Source organism: Silurus aristotelis, assembly GCF_946808225.1.
Source record: "Silurus aristotelis genome assembly, chromosome: 23".
NCBI classification, from domain to species: Eukaryota; Metazoa; Chordata; class Actinopteri; order Siluriformes; family Siluridae; genus Silurus; species Silurus aristotelis.
Genome location: NC_139596.1, coordinates 17,176,878 through 17,194,523, shown reverse-complemented (window position 1 = coordinate 17,194,523; position 17,646 = coordinate 17,176,878). Strand labels below are relative to the sequence as shown.

At 37.6% G+C, this 17,646-nt stretch overlaps 3 protein-coding genes across 11 annotated transcripts in view; 1 reads left to right on the top strand and 2 right to left on the bottom strand.

Moving 5' to 3' along the window:
• susd2 (sushi domain containing 2) overlaps positions 1-2,729 on the bottom strand; it is a 32,001-nt gene extending 29,272 nt beyond the window's left edge. Inside the window, exons 1-2 of one of the 2 annotated variants that reach the window (XM_083527340.1) lie at positions 2,499-2,729; positions 807-1,005 (exon numbers count right to left, since the gene is read on the bottom strand). In XM_083527340.1, the coding sequence (XP_083383466.1) occupies positions 807-1,005; positions 2,499-2,571 (272 nt within the window). In that variant the 5' untranslated portion in view covers positions 2,572-2,729. The remainder of the gene's footprint in view (positions 1-806; positions 1,006-2,498) is intronic. The other variant, XM_083527339.1, reaches the window with a different exon arrangement.
• Positions 1-17,646, top strand: part of LOC310718570 (uncharacterized protein) — a 219,197-nt gene that overhangs the window by 137,508 nt on the left and 64,043 nt on the right. The window lies entirely within an intron of this gene.
• Positions 7,223-17,646, bottom strand: part of slc39a14 (solute carrier family 39 member 14) — a 32,690-nt gene continuing 22,266 nt past the window's right edge. For 3 of the 5 annotated variants that reach the window (XM_083527405.1, XM_083527406.1, XM_083527407.1), the window contains exons 5-9: positions 16,986-17,108; positions 13,777-13,941; positions 13,474-13,672; positions 12,363-12,547; positions 7,719-11,072 (exon numbers count right to left, since the gene is read on the bottom strand). In XM_083527405.1, the coding sequence (XP_083383531.1) occupies positions 10,920-11,072; positions 12,363-12,547; positions 13,474-13,672; positions 13,777-13,941; positions 16,986-17,108 (825 nt within the window). In that variant the 3' untranslated portion in view covers positions 7,719-10,919. Of the gene's footprint in view, positions 11,073-12,362; positions 12,548-12,853; positions 13,673-13,776; positions 13,942-16,985; positions 17,109-17,646 lie in introns of all 5 variants that reach the window. The other 2 variants (XR_014531178.1, XR_014531179.1) reach the window with 2 other exon arrangements.

The following is a 17,646-nucleotide window of genomic DNA, read 5'->3' as shown; positions in this document are numbered from 1 at the left end:
TATGTAATTTTTTTTTTGTTACAGTTTTTATCCAATCAGATTTCAGCATCACATCACGTGTCGCCGGGGTCAGATCTATCTGCCTTGAGCTATCACTGTAAATACTGCAGACGTCCTATTGATTCAATTCCATGTTGCTTGTTGCAATCGGATTGCGAGTCTCTGAATCCGAAGCCCTCTAGAAGGCATCCAATAACATCAGCATTTTCACATCCTTTGATTGGACGGTCAGAGAGCGCACTAATCAGAGCTCGTGAACTGGATGTCGTAAACTGCACACGCTCAAATACATCCATGTGGATTTATTCGCCTTTTTTACATTCCACAACGGCTGACAGAGGAGAAGGAATCGATTCGGTTGCAGATACTGAATTACAAGAGCATTTACAAGACGGACTTTTCAAGACATCTTGAGTAAAGGTCAAAACGGTTACGCTTTTTCATAAACTATTCACACTTTTGCGTTTTCTTTACTGTGGAATTTGCACAAAAAGGGACCATTTTTATTAGACAATTCATTTCAAATCCCCTGTTAAAAATGTAATGCACTAAAAAGATGCACAGCAATGCACAGAAAACAACAGGTCACTTGATGAGGTGAATATCGAGACTTCTGCAGGAGACGACGTATGTGGGTGGTGCAGTTGTGGCTACAGTGAAAGAAGAATTGTTGAATTGTGTTCATTGGGTTTCTTGATTACAGCTAAATGTTGTATCTATCTGAGAACACTGCAAAGCATAGTAGCAACATGTTGATGTTCTGCCACTGTGATAATGATACTGAATAAACCAGACTCGCTTCTGACCTGCAGGTGAGGTTGAGGTTCTGGTCAAACTTGACGTTGAGAAGTTTAAAGTCGGTTCCTCCAAGCAGAGAGCCGGAGTGTGGCGAGATTTCTAGGCAGAACTGTTTCACATCCGTACAGCAGTTCAGCAAGGTCTCGCACGTCGGTTGGCAGGAACAGGACGACAACTTTTCACCACAGCGCCCCTCGCAGGACTGAGCTAAAGGACAGAAATGAACAGAAGAATCAGGGCAGACCTCATATACAATATATTCACTATGGATTGCAATAGGAACATGTGTACACCATTGCGCTCATGTGGTGCAAAAAAAAGAAAGTGAACACTTGAACCCTTGAGGCAGATGGCCTACAAACATTGCACAACACCTCAACGCTTGAGTTAGATCAGCTACAATAGCAAAAATCCACTTCGGGTTCCACCCTTGTCAGTCAAGAACAGGAATATGAGTCTACAAAGGTAAAAAACTCCTCCAAACTAGATACCTGAAGATTAGAAAATTGTCACCTGTTGATATTAATGGGCTCAACATGTAGCAAGGAAACGGTGTGTATGAGTTTTCCTCTTTTTGGTGTCTTTTTGTGAGGCTCTGATCAGGTTTCTGTGTCTTAGGTTCTTGTCAAATCAAATCTAGAAGCCTGGTCATAGAAAGACCCAGAACAGAACAAGCCTTCATACGCAAAAACATAATCAACTCGATAATCAAATGATGTATTAATTGCATGGCGTCTTAATACCAGGACCTTCTACATGCAGTTCAGACAGACGCAGATTACATGGTTGATCAACACGAGTGGAATGAAATGCATTAACATACGCGTTCTGATTTTAGGTTCCTGAAATTACTGACAAAAAACTATAACATATGCAGGTCAAAAAACGTTTAGCTAATCGACTTTAAATACCATTACAAACCATTAAAAATGACAACTTGGGTATCTAATCTTTTCCACAAAGGGCCAGTGTGGGTGCATGTTTTCATTCCAACCAAACAAAGACCACACCAGATTCTGCTGGGGCCCTTTGTGGAAACGATTAGACACCCCTGCAATACCATCATCAGCAAATGGATTCCATTACACAGTGTTCACATCCTTAAATCTTTATCATCAACAAAATCTACTGGAGTTCAGAGGATTAACGATGCCCTAATGGTTTCCATTAGGTATCAACACGTGATCTTCCTATTGGTCCATATGAGCATCAGGGTAGCTTAGTGGTTAAGGCATTGGACTATGGACCAAATGGTCACCAATTCAGATCAAAGCACCACCTGCTGGGTCGTTGAGGAACCCTCAACTGCTCTGGATGAAGGCGTCTGCCGAAATACCATCAATTTAAGACATAACACACCATCAGGGGTTGGCAATAACTTACTATTAGAAACCATTCAAATCAATTTTATGAGTGTTTCTTTTTAGATATAATTTTTTCAGGAGGTTCAGGTGGCACATGGGGACAGTGACAGCCGTGAGACCCCCAAAATCCACCCAAGTTTGATATTAAAACAGAGGTCTTTATGATCAAATACTTTCAGTAAGAGGAAAAACAGAGCAACTACAAAGACAAGTGTCAACATGAAGAGATTGTGTCTGTTAGTCTTTAAGTCTCTGTGTGTGTGTGTGTGTGTGTGTGTGTGTGTGTGTGTGTGTGTGTGTGTGTGTGTGTGTGTGTGTGTGTGTTTAAATACTCACCTGCAGCAGGCTGTTGGTTTAAATCCACAAAAAGCAGCATTAAATACAAACTCAGCAGTCTGTAAACAAGCATTTTCACTGACACTTGAAGCTTCTTCAGTCCATAAAGTGTTTCTTCTTCTTCTTCACCCTGAAGCCTCTGATGTCTCTTTAATCACTCCAGTATGAGTTCAGATCAGAGATCAGGAAAGTGTGTGTGTGTGTGTGTGTGTGTGTGTGTGTGTGTGTGTGTGTGTGTGTGTGTGTGTGTGTGTGTGTGTGTGTGTGTGTGTGTGTGTGTGTGTGTGTGTGTGTAAGCCATGACATTGTAGCAAAGTTCCTGATAACTAAATAACTATATAACCATCTGCCCTCTGCTCCAGAACTGCAGTCACTTGTTACAGTTTAACTGCTCAGCATGTGCAGGAACAAGTTACTCCTGAAACTTACAGACAGCTTTAGATTTTTTTTTTTAACTCTGAAAATAGCTTGTAATCAGGTTGCCAAGTCTATAAAATCATTCCACCCATTTAAAACGCCTTATAACCAGTTCAGAAATTGCATTAAAAATATTATATTACCTTCCATCAGATAGTCTTTTATTATAAATATAACATACATGCACTCGCTCACACACTTCTTCTCAAGGGACAATAATATAGAAATGAAACAAGAGCAACAGTACAGATTTACTGTCTAAAAATAACTCAACATACAGCCATTATTGTAAATAACTGGCAACGAAAGCGAGTACACGCTCAGTGATAACAGCTGTACCTGGTGTAAACATCCAAAGCCACGTGTTCTACATGTTCATGTATTTGTCTGCTTGAGGAAAACATACAAATGTGTGTATCTTGTATTCGAGCAGTTACAATCTGATGCTTTAAAGTACAATTCTTGCATACTAACCAATGGATGTTCAACATGCACCTCATGGTAAAGACTGGTAAAGACATCATGGTCTGGGGCTGCATGAGTGCTGCTGGTACTGGGGAGCTGCGTTTCATTGAGGGAAACATGGATTCCAACATGTTACTTTTTACATGTTACCAATACCGTGACATTATGCCCTCCCGTCAGAAACTGGGCCGAACGGCGGTTTTTCAACATAAAAACGACCCCAAACACACCACCAAAATAACTGTCTTGCTGAGGAAGCTAAAGGTGATTGAGTGAACAAGTATGTCTCCAGACCTGAACCCTATTGAGCACCTGTGGGGATCCTCAAGTGGAATGTGGAGAAACGCCATGCGTCCCACATCCAGCAGCTCCATGATGTCATTATGGAGGAGTGATAGAGGATCCCAGCAATAACCTGTGCAGCTCTGGTGAATTTCATACCCAGGAGGATGAATGCAGTGCTGGATAACGATGGTGCTCACACACAATATTCACACTTTGGACACAGTTTTGACATGTTCACTGAGGGTGTACTGTATGTTCAGTTATTTTTTAACAGTACAGGACAGTAAATCTGTACTGCTATACAAGCTGCACATTAACTAAAATATATCCAACTGATTGTATATATATATATATATATATATATATATATATATATATATATATATATATATATATATATATATATATATATATATATGAGTGGACGGTCAGGGCCAGTAAATCCTTCTCTGCTGGTCTAAACACTATCAGAAGCACTGACCTTCATTTACAACCTAAATTCTAATATTAGTCTGCATCTCCGGTGAGTAGGTTGTATTTTATTTACATTTTTAATGTTTTTTGTCATGTTATTAGACAAATATTGGTACTGGCAAACTTCATCACAGTCTCAGCGATTATGACATTGAACTTCCAACTGGAGGTTAGGAGTTGAAATCCCAGCACCACCAAGCTGCCACAGTTGTGCTCCTAAACCTCATCTGCTCAGCTATTACAGTGAGATTAGTCTTATTTACTCTGGACAAGGCCATCTGCCAAGTGCCATTATTGTATATTTACAACTTTGTGGGAAAACTATATACTTGGCAACCAGACTGACCTTGCTTGGGGGGGGGGGGGGAGTGCTTGTGGAAATGGAAGTGAGACTTCATTTCAAAATTGAAGTCCCCTAGTTTACGGTCTGACAGAGATAAAAAAAATTTTTAAAAAAAAGCTTTCAAAACTATTTAATTATGAATAATCTAGCCAGATATCCATTTTGTTTGATAATAAGATGCTTGGGTGGGGTTTCATTTGCATATTTATGATAAATATGCATACAATGGGGCATATTGTCCACCAAAAAAAAAAAAACCCACACCAAATTCTTTTTTATTATTATTTTTTTCTTTTTAGATGTTTTGTGTTGAATTGCAAAAGCCTGAGGAAAAAAAAAAAAAAAAACTGGCTCTGAAACACCAATTTTGATTGAATTACTTTTACCATGTTTATTTCTTTATTATTATTATTATTATTATTATTATTACACTTACCATTTTTTCCCCCTATTATAAAGTGACAAAACCTAAATAATAAAATAAAAAAATATATATACAAATTTAAAGAATTTATTTTGTATGAGATTAAACTCGAGACTATAAACTTCTAGAACTTTCTGGGAATTTTATTTTCAGTAGTCTAATATCTCTGCAAACTAAAGAAGCATCTTTATTTTATTTCCTTTTTACAATCATTTGTAAATCATACTTTATTAAATGCAGTGTCCCTGAAAAACGTGGAAACATCGCACCGTTTATGGTTTTTGAAAGACACGTGCATGTTCCTTTTGTTTCTATGCAACACACTTGTCCAGATGTTCTACTTAATTGTCATTGAAAAATCCTCCGTTAGCATGAAGAACAGCATAACCCGCTCTCAGCATCCTGACACTTCACTTCTCCAAACATTCAGCTGAGATACTTTGCTGTGTCACTAGTTGGAGCTTGCTTGCTTTCTTTCTTTCTTGTGATCCAGTTCATCCCAGAGCAGTTGAGTAGGATTTAGGTGCAGTGACTGGGCAGGTCGTTTCATGATAAACATAACTCCAGACGTCTGTCTGCTCTCTAAATAACTCTTACAGAATTCTTGTCTTGCCGTATGGTGAAGATCAAATGAGCTGCAGTCTGGATGGAATTTCATGGTGTTGAAGTATGGAATGGTTGGCATGTTGGTCCCTTTCACTTTCTGGAATAAGTACAACCTTTCCTGCTAAAAAAACAATTTCAAACCAATTCCAATCTTACACAAGTTCTTCTGTTAGAGACAACAATGTCCCATTTGGACTCCACAAGAATTGGACAGCGAATGAGCGGAAGAAAGTTGCAAGCATCTGAGAATATATCAGACGCATGTGTCTATAAATATATTAAATATATATAACACATGGATTATATGGATTAAATGTGTTTGCTGAGATGAGGACTGCAAAACTAAAATCAAACAAACAAAAAAAAACATTTTGGAGACAGACGCTTTCAAAGATTTAGATTTTTATACCTTACAATAATAATAGCAATAAAAAACACACACACAATAACAAGAAGTTTGTTGTCTCTAGCTAAGAACAGATCATCTTTTGCACATATTTATGAAGGTCCAGCTCTAAGTATCTTCCAAGGATCACAGCAAATCTACGCAGTTGATTTACTCCTAATGGAAAACTTAATTAAATAAATACTTAAAGGGGCAGTTCGCAATATTATAATCAGACCAACACACCAAAACCATATTACTTTAAAAGAGAACCACTGTGAGGCGCTATTTTGTTGCATATTGGTATCTTACAGTTTTCGGGTTTTCTGGCCCTGAAAACGATCCCTATACAATATCCCACAGTATTCACAATTACTGCTCCTTCTAAAGCGAACGTACTGTAGAGTCAAGAAAGAGAGGGGGTGTGTGGTTAGTTGAGGGGCGTGGCTTTAAAATGTTTAACACTATTACAAACTGCCCCTTTAATATTAATACGAACGTCAGGATGCACGAGGCAAAACGGAGGAACCGTGACATTACAACGAAGTCCGAAGATAATCCGATAATCGTACGTCTACAGTGTTTACACGTTTTTTCTCCTAAAACGCTCCTAGAAATAATGCATACGCGTGTTCGCGGTAAATAAATAATTCAATAGAAGAGACCTGCCTGCGGTTTACTCAGTATATAACCACGGTTTCTTTTTTTTTTTTTTTTCCATTGCACTGAAATTCACTTCATTCATTCATTCATTGCACAAATGATTTGCATTGAAGGCTCAAGTACAACATATTTAAAAAAAACAAACAAACAAAAAATTTCCCAAACAACCATTGATGGAATAAATGTTTTTTTCGTAATTAAATGAGAAGTTTGGCCCTAAAATTTTTCTGTACTGGAGCTAATGAGCAATACATTTTTTATTTTAGCTACTAATTTATTATTGTGCTGATTATTTCGGGTGAATTGCGTCCAGGTCATAGTAACCAAAAGTTTTTTCACAAATTTCTCACATAAACTCCACATAAATCTCATCCTCAATCATTCCATATTATTTTCATCAAATACACTACATGGACAAAAGGTATTGAGACGCCTGACTTTTCCTGCCATATGTATTATATTATACGTAAAAAAGCATTTTTGTTCACTTATAGTTTGTTTATCTTTAAAACAATTTTCCAAAAAAAAGGGCCCCCTGATAACCCCATGATGTCGACCCAATTAAACGCTTTACATTAAGGTTCCATGTGTGAAAATGAATAAACGCAAGGAAACGCTAGGAAGGAAAGGGTAGAGGTTTGGAGACACCATGACTTTTATGCTTTTGGAGACACATGAAATGTTCCTTTTGTTTCTATGCAAAAAAAACACAAAAATTGGACAGTGAATGAGTGGAAGAAAGTCCTATGGAGCCCAAATGTGACATTTTTGTCTCCAACAAAAGAACTTGTGTAAGAGGGAGAACAGGAAAGAAGATGTGATCAGACTGCCTCAAATCCAATCACACATAGAGGTGAAAGTTATTTAGAGATCAGACATTATATAATTCTTTCATTTATTTTGATATCATTTAGTATTTATTACTTAATCCACTGGACATTTATAGATTTGTTTGGTCAAAGTCAATCTTTATAACGTTACATTACCGAATGTGTTGCATAGAAACAAAAGGAACATGCATGTGTCTCTCAAAAACCATAAAAGACCAGATCATAAGTCATAATTATTATTAATCATCGACACAAGCCTTAAGTTTGTTACTTATGTCTCGTAACGCTCAACTTTGTGGTTTTCCCTCAAATGTTCCTCCAAACAGCAAACCCTCAAAGGAACTTTAATGTAAATCGTTAAAGTCCTGTGTATAATAAATACAGCAGAGTTGAAATAAATACTAGACAAGAACTTCATCATATAAAGACGTATCTGTAAAACGTCGACAGAAGAAAACAGAAAAAAACAAAAAACAAACTTAACATCTAAGGAGAAAGGAACGAGCAAAGAAGCGAACGTAAAACAGAAAAGAAAAAACATTTGGTCTACTAAACGTCAGTTTCCGATTCTTTGGAAAAAAAAATTAAATTACAAAAAAAAACACCGCCTAACAAATAATAGTGCCTGCGATTTGTCTCATCAGCGACATTATGTTGTGCTGTTTGAGTCGCACTGTAAAACTGACAGCTAAGAACTAAATAAGCATAATAGCATAATTAGCATAATTGCATGCTAGCATGAGAATGTGACTAATTCCAGTTTTCAAAAAACGAGGTTGTTAAATATATATTACCTTCAAGCCTTAGACAGATCATGAGTAAATTTGTGGACAAGATGGCAAAAACAAAAAAAACAAAAATCAAGTGTTTAGTAAGTTTTTGGTTTTTGTAATTTGTAAATCGACCCTTATCGCAATAACCTTATTAGAAGTGGGTCCCTATCACTAGCTCATGTATTTTTTTCTCTGAAGCACTGTTAACTAGAAGGCCAACATAACTGCGAGAGTATTCATTAATATTTGTTCACTAAACGTCATAACATTACAATTTTTGCTAGCTATCAGTAATGCTAGCTAGACGGTGACTAATGACGGAATTTGACAGGATTCTGTCATATACTAGAATGTGTACCAGCGAACATATAATCCTTTCAGAAATCCTGTTAGATCATGTTATCTGACACACATTCCAGTATATGACGCAAAATCCTCTCAGAAATCCTGATAGATTGTCGTATTTGTAACCGTAATGTTTTCTAGATTAAATACTGACAGAAATCTGTCAAGTTTATTTGGTAAAGCTAGTGAGCAGGTTAACATGGGCAACCCTGGCAACATTCTATATCGTAACACTAGCTAGAAGGATACTACTAGCTAGTAACAGTAACTATTGTGAGCTAACAGGCTAATATGACATAACCTGCAATTTTCTGAAAGATCATATCATATCATAAATCTGCCAACTCGACCCAAAAGAATGTCAGAGAGGATTTTAAGTCAAATATTTGACTCTCATGCTGGCTAGTTAAAATACAGTCATAAACCCGTCAATGTCGTTTGGTAAAGCTAGTGAGCATGCTAACCTAAACAATTTCTAAAACATATCACTAACTAGAAGGGAATTGTAGCTAGCAACAGGATTTCTGAGAGGATTTGATATAACTACTTCTAGATAGAACTAAATAACTAAAACTAGTCCCAGGAGATTTCAAGTCATATTCACGAATGTTAATCCACCAATACTTGCTATCTGACTAACAATCTAACCTGACAGGATTTCTGAGATATTTGTATCTGTAATGCTGGCTTAGATGGAAAAATTTTACTCATTAATAATAGTAATAAACACTATCTACAGTAAGCAGGTTAACATGGGCAAACTTAACGCTATTTTAAACAAGAATTGTAACTTGGGACCGAATTCCTGAAACAAATTTGATTTTCAGCTGCTCTCGCTAGTCACCTGGTTAACATGAGCTAGCCTGAGAGGATTTTACATTTTTTAAATCGCAGTTAATCGTAATCATAATTCTAAGAAAAAGGATTGACAGCATTTCTAATGGGATTTAGACTTGGATTAAATAAAGTCAATTTGGTAAAACAAGCAAGCTAGTGAGCAGCTTTGCATGGGCTAACCTGACAGAATTCTACACCCTGAAGCCAGCTATAATTTTCCTAAATGTATTAGCTGCTGTCGCTTGCCAGCTAGCTGAGACGAGATAATCTGAAAGGATTGTGTCATATGCAGAAACTAACCCTAGCTACATGGCTCACATAAGCTAATGACAGGTTTTCTGAGAAGGCTAGTCAACTGCCCTAAGAGAATTAAGAGGATTTTAAGTCATAATTAGAATGCTTGTGCATTAACGCTAGCTAGCTCACATGAGCTAATCTGACAGGATTTTTGATAGATTTCCAATCTAGCTGGCAAACATCACCTAATGACAGCATCTTACAAAAAATAAAAAAATCTTGCCTCTGATTTAAAGTGAAATCGAACACTTCTGACAGGATTTCAAAAAGGAATTTTAAATGTTTTCCTGCTGATGCTAGCTAGCAGGCCAAAATGGATTTCTGTCAGAATTTAAAGTCATAAATCTAGGACCTGATTAACATGAACTAGCAATAGGATTTCTGTCAGGATTAAGACTTAAACCTAAGAACGAGGACAGGATTCTTGTTGGTAAATGTTTGTTTGCTAACCCTTGTGAGTGGGGCAACATTGCAAGCTAATCTCGTTTCAAAATATCCAGTGCTGACGCCATCTTGTCCGGTATCTCGAAGAAAATGTGTGTAAAATCTATTTCTGAGGAACATTTTTGAAGGATAGGTCTTGAAGGTCAAAGACATACCAAACTTAAACTCTGTGCGGGAATGCAGTGTTCTCCTTCCTGTTGCTAGAGGAAGTCACAAGGGTGTGGGGAGAGCAGGATTGGAACACAGCCCTTAGTTATCTGGTGCAGATTTGCAGTCTAGAGATTTACATGTTCTAAAATCGGTATTTGTCGCTAGCAGGACCCGAAAACGAAACTGGCAGGATGTTTCTCTGTGCACAAGACAGTAATTTGTGCTACTCTAGAACACGATCTTCAATACTTATTGAATGTGATTAAAACACGTGGCTAAAGCGGATCAAGCGTGGACTATTACATGATCTAAGTGGTCAATTGGGTCCATCATGGTGAAAGATGAGAAAACGAAAAAAAAATTTCCACAATATAGAGGAGAGAAGGAAAAAAAAAAAAAAAGAGGAAAAGGATCACGAATGCATATTTTGTACGTCAGTTTCTTTTCTTTTTTTTTTTTGTAGAATCTGTATTGGCTCAGAGCGAGTTTTATTTCGTTCTCATCGAGCCTCATCAGCAGCTCCTTCGAGTTCCGTCAAAATTGCACAGTAAATTTGAGGCTCGGAGCTCAAAACAGAGTCTCATCAGGGCAGATCTTAAATCCGAGGGAAGTGGGGTGGTGGTTGGGTCGGGGGATTTAAAGGTTAAAGGTCAAGCTGAGTCAGTTCATTGTGTTTTCCGGTGCTATCCGAGCTGTATCTGTCCTGAGTAAATGGTCAGGAGAAGCATGATGCCGAAGCCGGTTAGCAAGCCGGCGTTCTGGATGGCGAAGGTCACGAGCTGCGCGCTTCCTCCGACTTCCTCTTCCTCGCGACTCACTTCGTTCATCTCGGGAAACTAAACACACATATTAGCAGATGCGTCAATAAAAAAAAATAAGAAATGAGCAGAGAGGGATTAAAGACCCAACCATAGTATGTAAACTGTTTAGCCGCTGAGACCCTGTTTTCATTATCCAGAAATCCAATTAAACCTCACACTAAACATGACTATTTCTATACCAGTGGTGGATGAAGTACACAAAGCATGTAGTTGAGTAAAAGTAGAGATTCCCTCAGTAAAATGTGACTCCAGTAAAAGTCAAAGTGTCCCTTCAAACTTTCATTTGAGTAAAAGTACAAACGAAAAGTATCCACATGTACTTAAGTATGCAAAATACTATGATTTATAATAACTATAATGTTCCTATTATAATTTTTTAAATCACAAGACTCTTCTTTAATCACCTCAGTTTATGTGAAAAGACTCGAATGTGACTCTGATCTGGAGTCACATTCTGATCTATTAATAGAATGATATTATTGACTCAAACACTGATTTATTTCACTAATTTAGTCCAAAACCTTCTTTTCGACTACTAAAAAATATATATATATATATAAATAAGGTCACGTGTTGTGGTGAGTTCGAGTCTGGAGTTTCTTCATCATTTATTCCTCTGTAAATGTTCTGCTTGATGTTGAACTGCATGTTGGTAATCAGTAGATACACCAAGCGCCGATCAGAACAAGTTTAAAACAGACCCTGACTTGACTTTGACTTTGAAATGTACTGAAGTTACTTTGTAACTGTCCACCAATGATCTTTAGAAATACACACAAAAGAAAATGCCACAGAGAGAAAACGATCTGAGCTCCATTTTCTCACTGGATTAGAAAGGAGGCGTGGCCTAAATAAATTTTTCAATTTAATTTCTTTACATAGCTAGCTACATTAGCCTTTTTACAAATCCAAAGCATCTTTGCTAATCTAAATAAATTATATATTATATATATATATATATATATATATATATATATATATATATATATATATATATATATATATATATATATATATATATATAAAGTCTACCTCATTATTAGATATGCACAATGTAAAAAAAAAAAAAAAAAAAAAAAAAGACTATGACAATAATGCTGTTGAAGTCACTGGAATCTGTGTGTATGTTCCAGCAGGTCAGGAACATGAACCAGAAATCATAAAACTGGCTTGCCTGTATCGAGTCTACGGTTTCATACAATTAGAGTATAATGAGATAAATAATTAGTAGTATGTATTATTAGTAATTCATCAGGTCTGAACAGTTAATGTTTTATTTATCTGGAGGACGGAACCCGATCTCACCATGTCAGCCAGGGCGATGTAGAGGAACATGCCTCCTGCCAGGGCGAAGATCCAGTTCGGCGAGAACTGGTTTCCCGCCAGTATCCCGAATCCCATTCCTAAATAACAGCAGCACGCGGACAGGAAGTTGAAGAACAGAGCCTGCTGGATGCTCATTCCTGCGTTCAGTAGGATCACAAAGTCACCTGTGTGACAAGGACGAGAGCAGAGAGGGAGATTTTGAGGTATTATATAAACTCTGTGTGAATAATGGATGCAGTTTAGTGGTCTGTTCTACTGCACATCAGAACTTTATAAGCGGAGAGTTTTTTCTGGTCACACACACGGTGGGTGAACCTACACACTGCACACACACTCCAAGCTTCTATGCGGCTACGTCTAATCTTTGCTTTGCTGTTAAGCAGCTTTATAGAGATAAAGTGGTAATAAAACAAATGTTATAAGTGGTGACTGTGGAGGAAAAACTCCCTAAAAGGGTGTATGGAAGAAACCTTGAGAGGAACCAGACTGAAAATGGAACCCATCCTCATCTGGGTGGCACCAACCATCCATTCATTACAGATTTATCATGCTGAGGTGTGCAGTGAGAGACGATTAAAGGCAACCTGTAGTCCTGAGACATAGTAGCAGAGTGTTGATCTTAATTACAATACTGAACTGAATTAAACTGAACTAATTTAACCTGAGCTGAATTGAACTGAATTAAACTGAGCTGAATTGGACTGAACTGAATAAAACTGAACTAAAATAAAAACTTAATTGAACTGAATTAAACTGAACTAATTTAACCTGAGCTGAATTGGACTGAACTGAGTTGTTGTTGTTGTGAAACTTTAGGAAATGAAAGTTCATCTGTCACGCTGTTAGTGTGGAAAAGTGGAAAAGGCACGACCTCAGGAGCAGAGGAGCATCACAGTGATGAAGAGCTGCAAAAAAAAAAAATACTGAATTCAAAGCAACTAAATTCAATACAAGCTTTTGGTTTATAAGGTCACTCTAAGATCAGGCATACTTATGACAGAGAGAGAGAGAGAGAGGGAGATAGGAGGAGGAAGTGGGAGTGTGTGTGTGTGTGTGTGTGTGTGTGTGTGTGTGTGTGTGTGTGTCTCACCCAGTTCATGGGGAAACTCCTCACACAGGATGGCCACTGATGTACTGATTCCCTGAAACACAGATGCCGTGAACGAAGCCCCAATGGCCAAACCGTCTATAAAGTTATGGAGTCCGTCACTGAGGGTGATCATCCACGCCAGGGTGCCGATATCAGAGTACGCTTGACCCTTTAACCAGTAACACCCTCCCTGAGAGTCCTGCAGAGAGAGAGAGAGAGAGAGAGAGAGAGAGAGAGAGAAAGCATGTCTGTGTGTGAAGCCGATGTCCGTAATCCTATGGAGAACGAGGACAGTGTCCTCACCTGCGCCGCTTGTCTGGCACTCAGCATTTTATCGTCCTCCCTGATCTCTCCGTCCACTCGAGGCAAGGACACTGCTCCTCCTGCCTCTCCGTTCTGCAGCTTCTCCATCACTCCGTCCTCCATATCACGGCTTCCCACGGGCAAATGACTGTGACCGTGTTCTCCCTGAGCAACAGAGGGAGAGAGAAAGATAGGACAAGAGAGAGAGAACAGAAAACAAATGAAAGAAGGTGAGACCATTAGAGTTGAAAAAAGCAAGCAAAAGACAGAAAACGAGTTCAAGAAAAGGCAAGCAAAAAAAGAAGCAATAGAGAAAGGAGGCGAATGAGAAATTTTAAGCATAAGAGAGAAAAAAGATCAACAAGAGAGAAAAAAGAAAAAAGAGCAAGCGAGAGAGAGAGAGAGAGAAAATTGAAAGATGAGACGCATGAATAACTACAGGCTGCTTCTAAAGGTCAGTGCAGTGTTTCCTACTGACCACTAGGGGGAGCGTGTTTCAACTATGCACTATACTAGAACGAAACACCAGCTAAGGTGGGAAGAAAATGCGAAACTATAATGTCAACTGCAAAACCAGGATTATGGTTTCTTTTCTGCATCATCATCATCATCATCATCATCTATATTGGTGTAGCATACAATTAATGGTCCAAGTGAATTCTAGAATGAATAAAACCATCGAGCTGCATGTTTGGTCCGTCATTACATGCATTACATGGAGTGTCTTTAAATGACAAATGACTAATCAGTGACTTATCAGGACATCCAACAACTCTATTTATCCAGCACACCCTCCACTCTATTCATTCTACTACTTCTAATAAAAAAGACTGTCAGCACTAATATGAGTCCCACTTGTATTATCAGTCGTCCATGTGTGATGTCTATACTGTCCAAGTCTAGACCAACTGTATTTCCACATGTAATGTCTGTATGGTCACGTCTTTTTTTAAGTACATCATGTCTGTCATATAGATAGGTGGCAAAATCAATCCAGCTCTTAATACCATCATTATGACGCCACGGCTATAGAAGTCAATATTTTAGCGAAACGCAGTATAGCAGACAGGAGTCTCATACAGCGAGAATGAATGGCGTTAATATTTCCTTGCTGGCCCTGATGACGCGCCACATATCATACACATGCATATAAATATCAGGGATTCTATGATTCACTTCATGATGCATCGATGTAAAAACATCTGCATTGGATACAAGCATATGTTTTACGATGTTTAGCTTTTTTTTTTTTTTCATATTCGCGTCGGCAAACGACGAATTTATTCAGATGTAATTATTGGTAGATGTGCTACACTTTTATTATTTAGAAAAGTGATCGATAATTTGTGAGCGATATTTAATATGTAGATCAAATCTCTCGGCACCGCCGCATCGACACTACGGAGGCCGAGGCGTGTCCTGAGAGTCACATAGAATACAGATTAACATGGCAGAGGTAGAGCTGTAACTTCCTGCACACACAACAGAAAAAAAAAAAAAAACATCTGGTTTAATTTCATGATTTAATTCAATTGTTTTTAATGCACTACAAAGGCGTGTTTGTAAAAAGGGCCACTGTCAAATCATTGGCTGTGCATCGAGATATGAGTCACATGAGTTTTTTCATCAGTTACTATCTGTATCAACGTCTGATTCAATATAAAGCAGATTAACACTCACTATATAACACCTGCATTATAATTTCTGTTCTTCGAATAGACTCCATATTTAACGTGTCATTTAATGATCGAATGCCCCGTCACGTCTGTGGTTCGAGGCGTCTATTCCCACACACTGTGTCATACATGAAATGCCAGTCGTGTTCTTCTGATTCACAGAAAGCTGCTCTTTTTCCTGCTTTGTTCGTCTGAATGAACCTGCCAGAAAGTTTTTGTATTTTTTGACGTGCCCTGGTGACGTCTTTTCGCTCCTGAAGGCCGCGACATACCAGGAATATCAACCCCCCAAAAAATCTAGTGTGTAAAGGTAGAACTCTGATAAATATGTAGCGCCCGAGTTTTTATTTAAGTCATAAAGAAATAAAAAGCAGACGGAGGAGAGAGTTTTGTTTAATTAGTAAAAAACTGAATTGGGAAATGCGATTACGTCCCAGTGGGTGGAAGAAAGCGTAACGATCTTCATTACACCGACTCGGAGCAAACATTCCTGACACACTGCACTTTATTTCTTTTACACTCTCCTGTTAAACAGGTTACACACCTGCACAGAGATTCACCGTCTGATTCACACCCAGTGCTGTGGTTTTAACACACACGTATGTATTTTTATATATATATATATATATATATTAATTATATAATAAATATACATACACACACATGCACACCGTAGGCATATAATTGTGATGTTTATATTCTTTAGACTAAAATATTAACAATATATAAGGTATAATGATAATAATAATTATAATAATAATAATAATTATAATTATGATAATAATAATTAATAATATAAATTTAGGCCTATACCCTTTTCGCATAAACAAAATGATCGTAAAAATTTGCATTGTATTGATCCTACTTTTAAAAAAAAAAACCATAAAAAATATATTTATAATTTGTAAATAAAAGTCTAAGTCCAAACTTCATATTATTTATTCATGTAAAAAAATACATATGCAAATGTTAAGCATATTATGTTGATATATACTCAAATATTAATAGTATAGAGTTTGTTTTCTAATAATAATTAAATACAAATATTTGTATTTAAAAAAAATATAATAAAAAATTACTAATGGTATTGATCCTAATAAAATAATAAACATAAAATAAAATAAAAAATTCTTAAAGTCCAAACTTTAAATTAAAAGAATTTCAGCTGAATGTTTGGAGAAATGAAGTTTCCGGATGCTGAGAGTGTGTAAAGCTCTTCTTCACGCTAACGGATGATTTTCCAATTAAAATAAAGTGGAACATCTGGATATTTATAGATTTGTTTGGTCAAAGCAAATCTTCATACCGTTACATTACAGAGTTTGTCGCAAAGAAACGAAAGGAACATCAGAGTCCCTCAAAACCCATAACAGACCAGGTGTTTTCATATATCTAACAGGTGTGGTATATATTAATGGTAGTATTGTGTATTTATCATCATCATCATCATCAATATTCTTGCCTAATTTCTTTTTGCGTTTTTGTTTAACTGCTCATTAAATGTAGTGTTTTTTGTATCACTTGCACACTCACCCTGTGTTTGGGTTTGAGAATCATCTTGAGGACTTTTTCCGTAAAGAAAAACAGATAGAAGCCTCCGAAGACCACTGCGGATTTGGACACGTAGTACGACTCCATGGGGTTGAAACCGAACGCCTGCACACAAACAGTCAGTTCACATCGGAACAAACCAAAACACACATTATATACACCGTTATTAGCGAAGCTGCCTAGCTATGGCTAACACAGGCATGTCAGACTCCAGGGCTACATCTCCATTCGCATGGTAGGGATGCACTTCCAGGTGGAAATATACACTAAAGTATTGGGACACCTGACTTTTTAATGGTGTGTTTCTTTCCCAAACTGTTACCACAAAGCTGGAGGCCCAAACTTGTTCCAGCACGACAACGCCAGCTCCATGAAGATATGCTTTACATGGGTTGGATGGACGTGGAAGTTCTCCTACAATATGAATTGGAACCCTGATTGCCCCCCAAGGCCTCCTGACCTCACCTACCTTCCAGTTCCTGCCTTTGCTAGCACCCTTATGGCTGAGTGAATCTCCACTAATCTCCAAAAGGACACTCAAATCTAGTGGAACATCTTCCCAGAAGAGTGGCAGTTATTATAAAAGAGAAAAAGGGGAGTAAATGTGGAATGCGATGCTCACCAAGAAGTAAAAACAAATCTT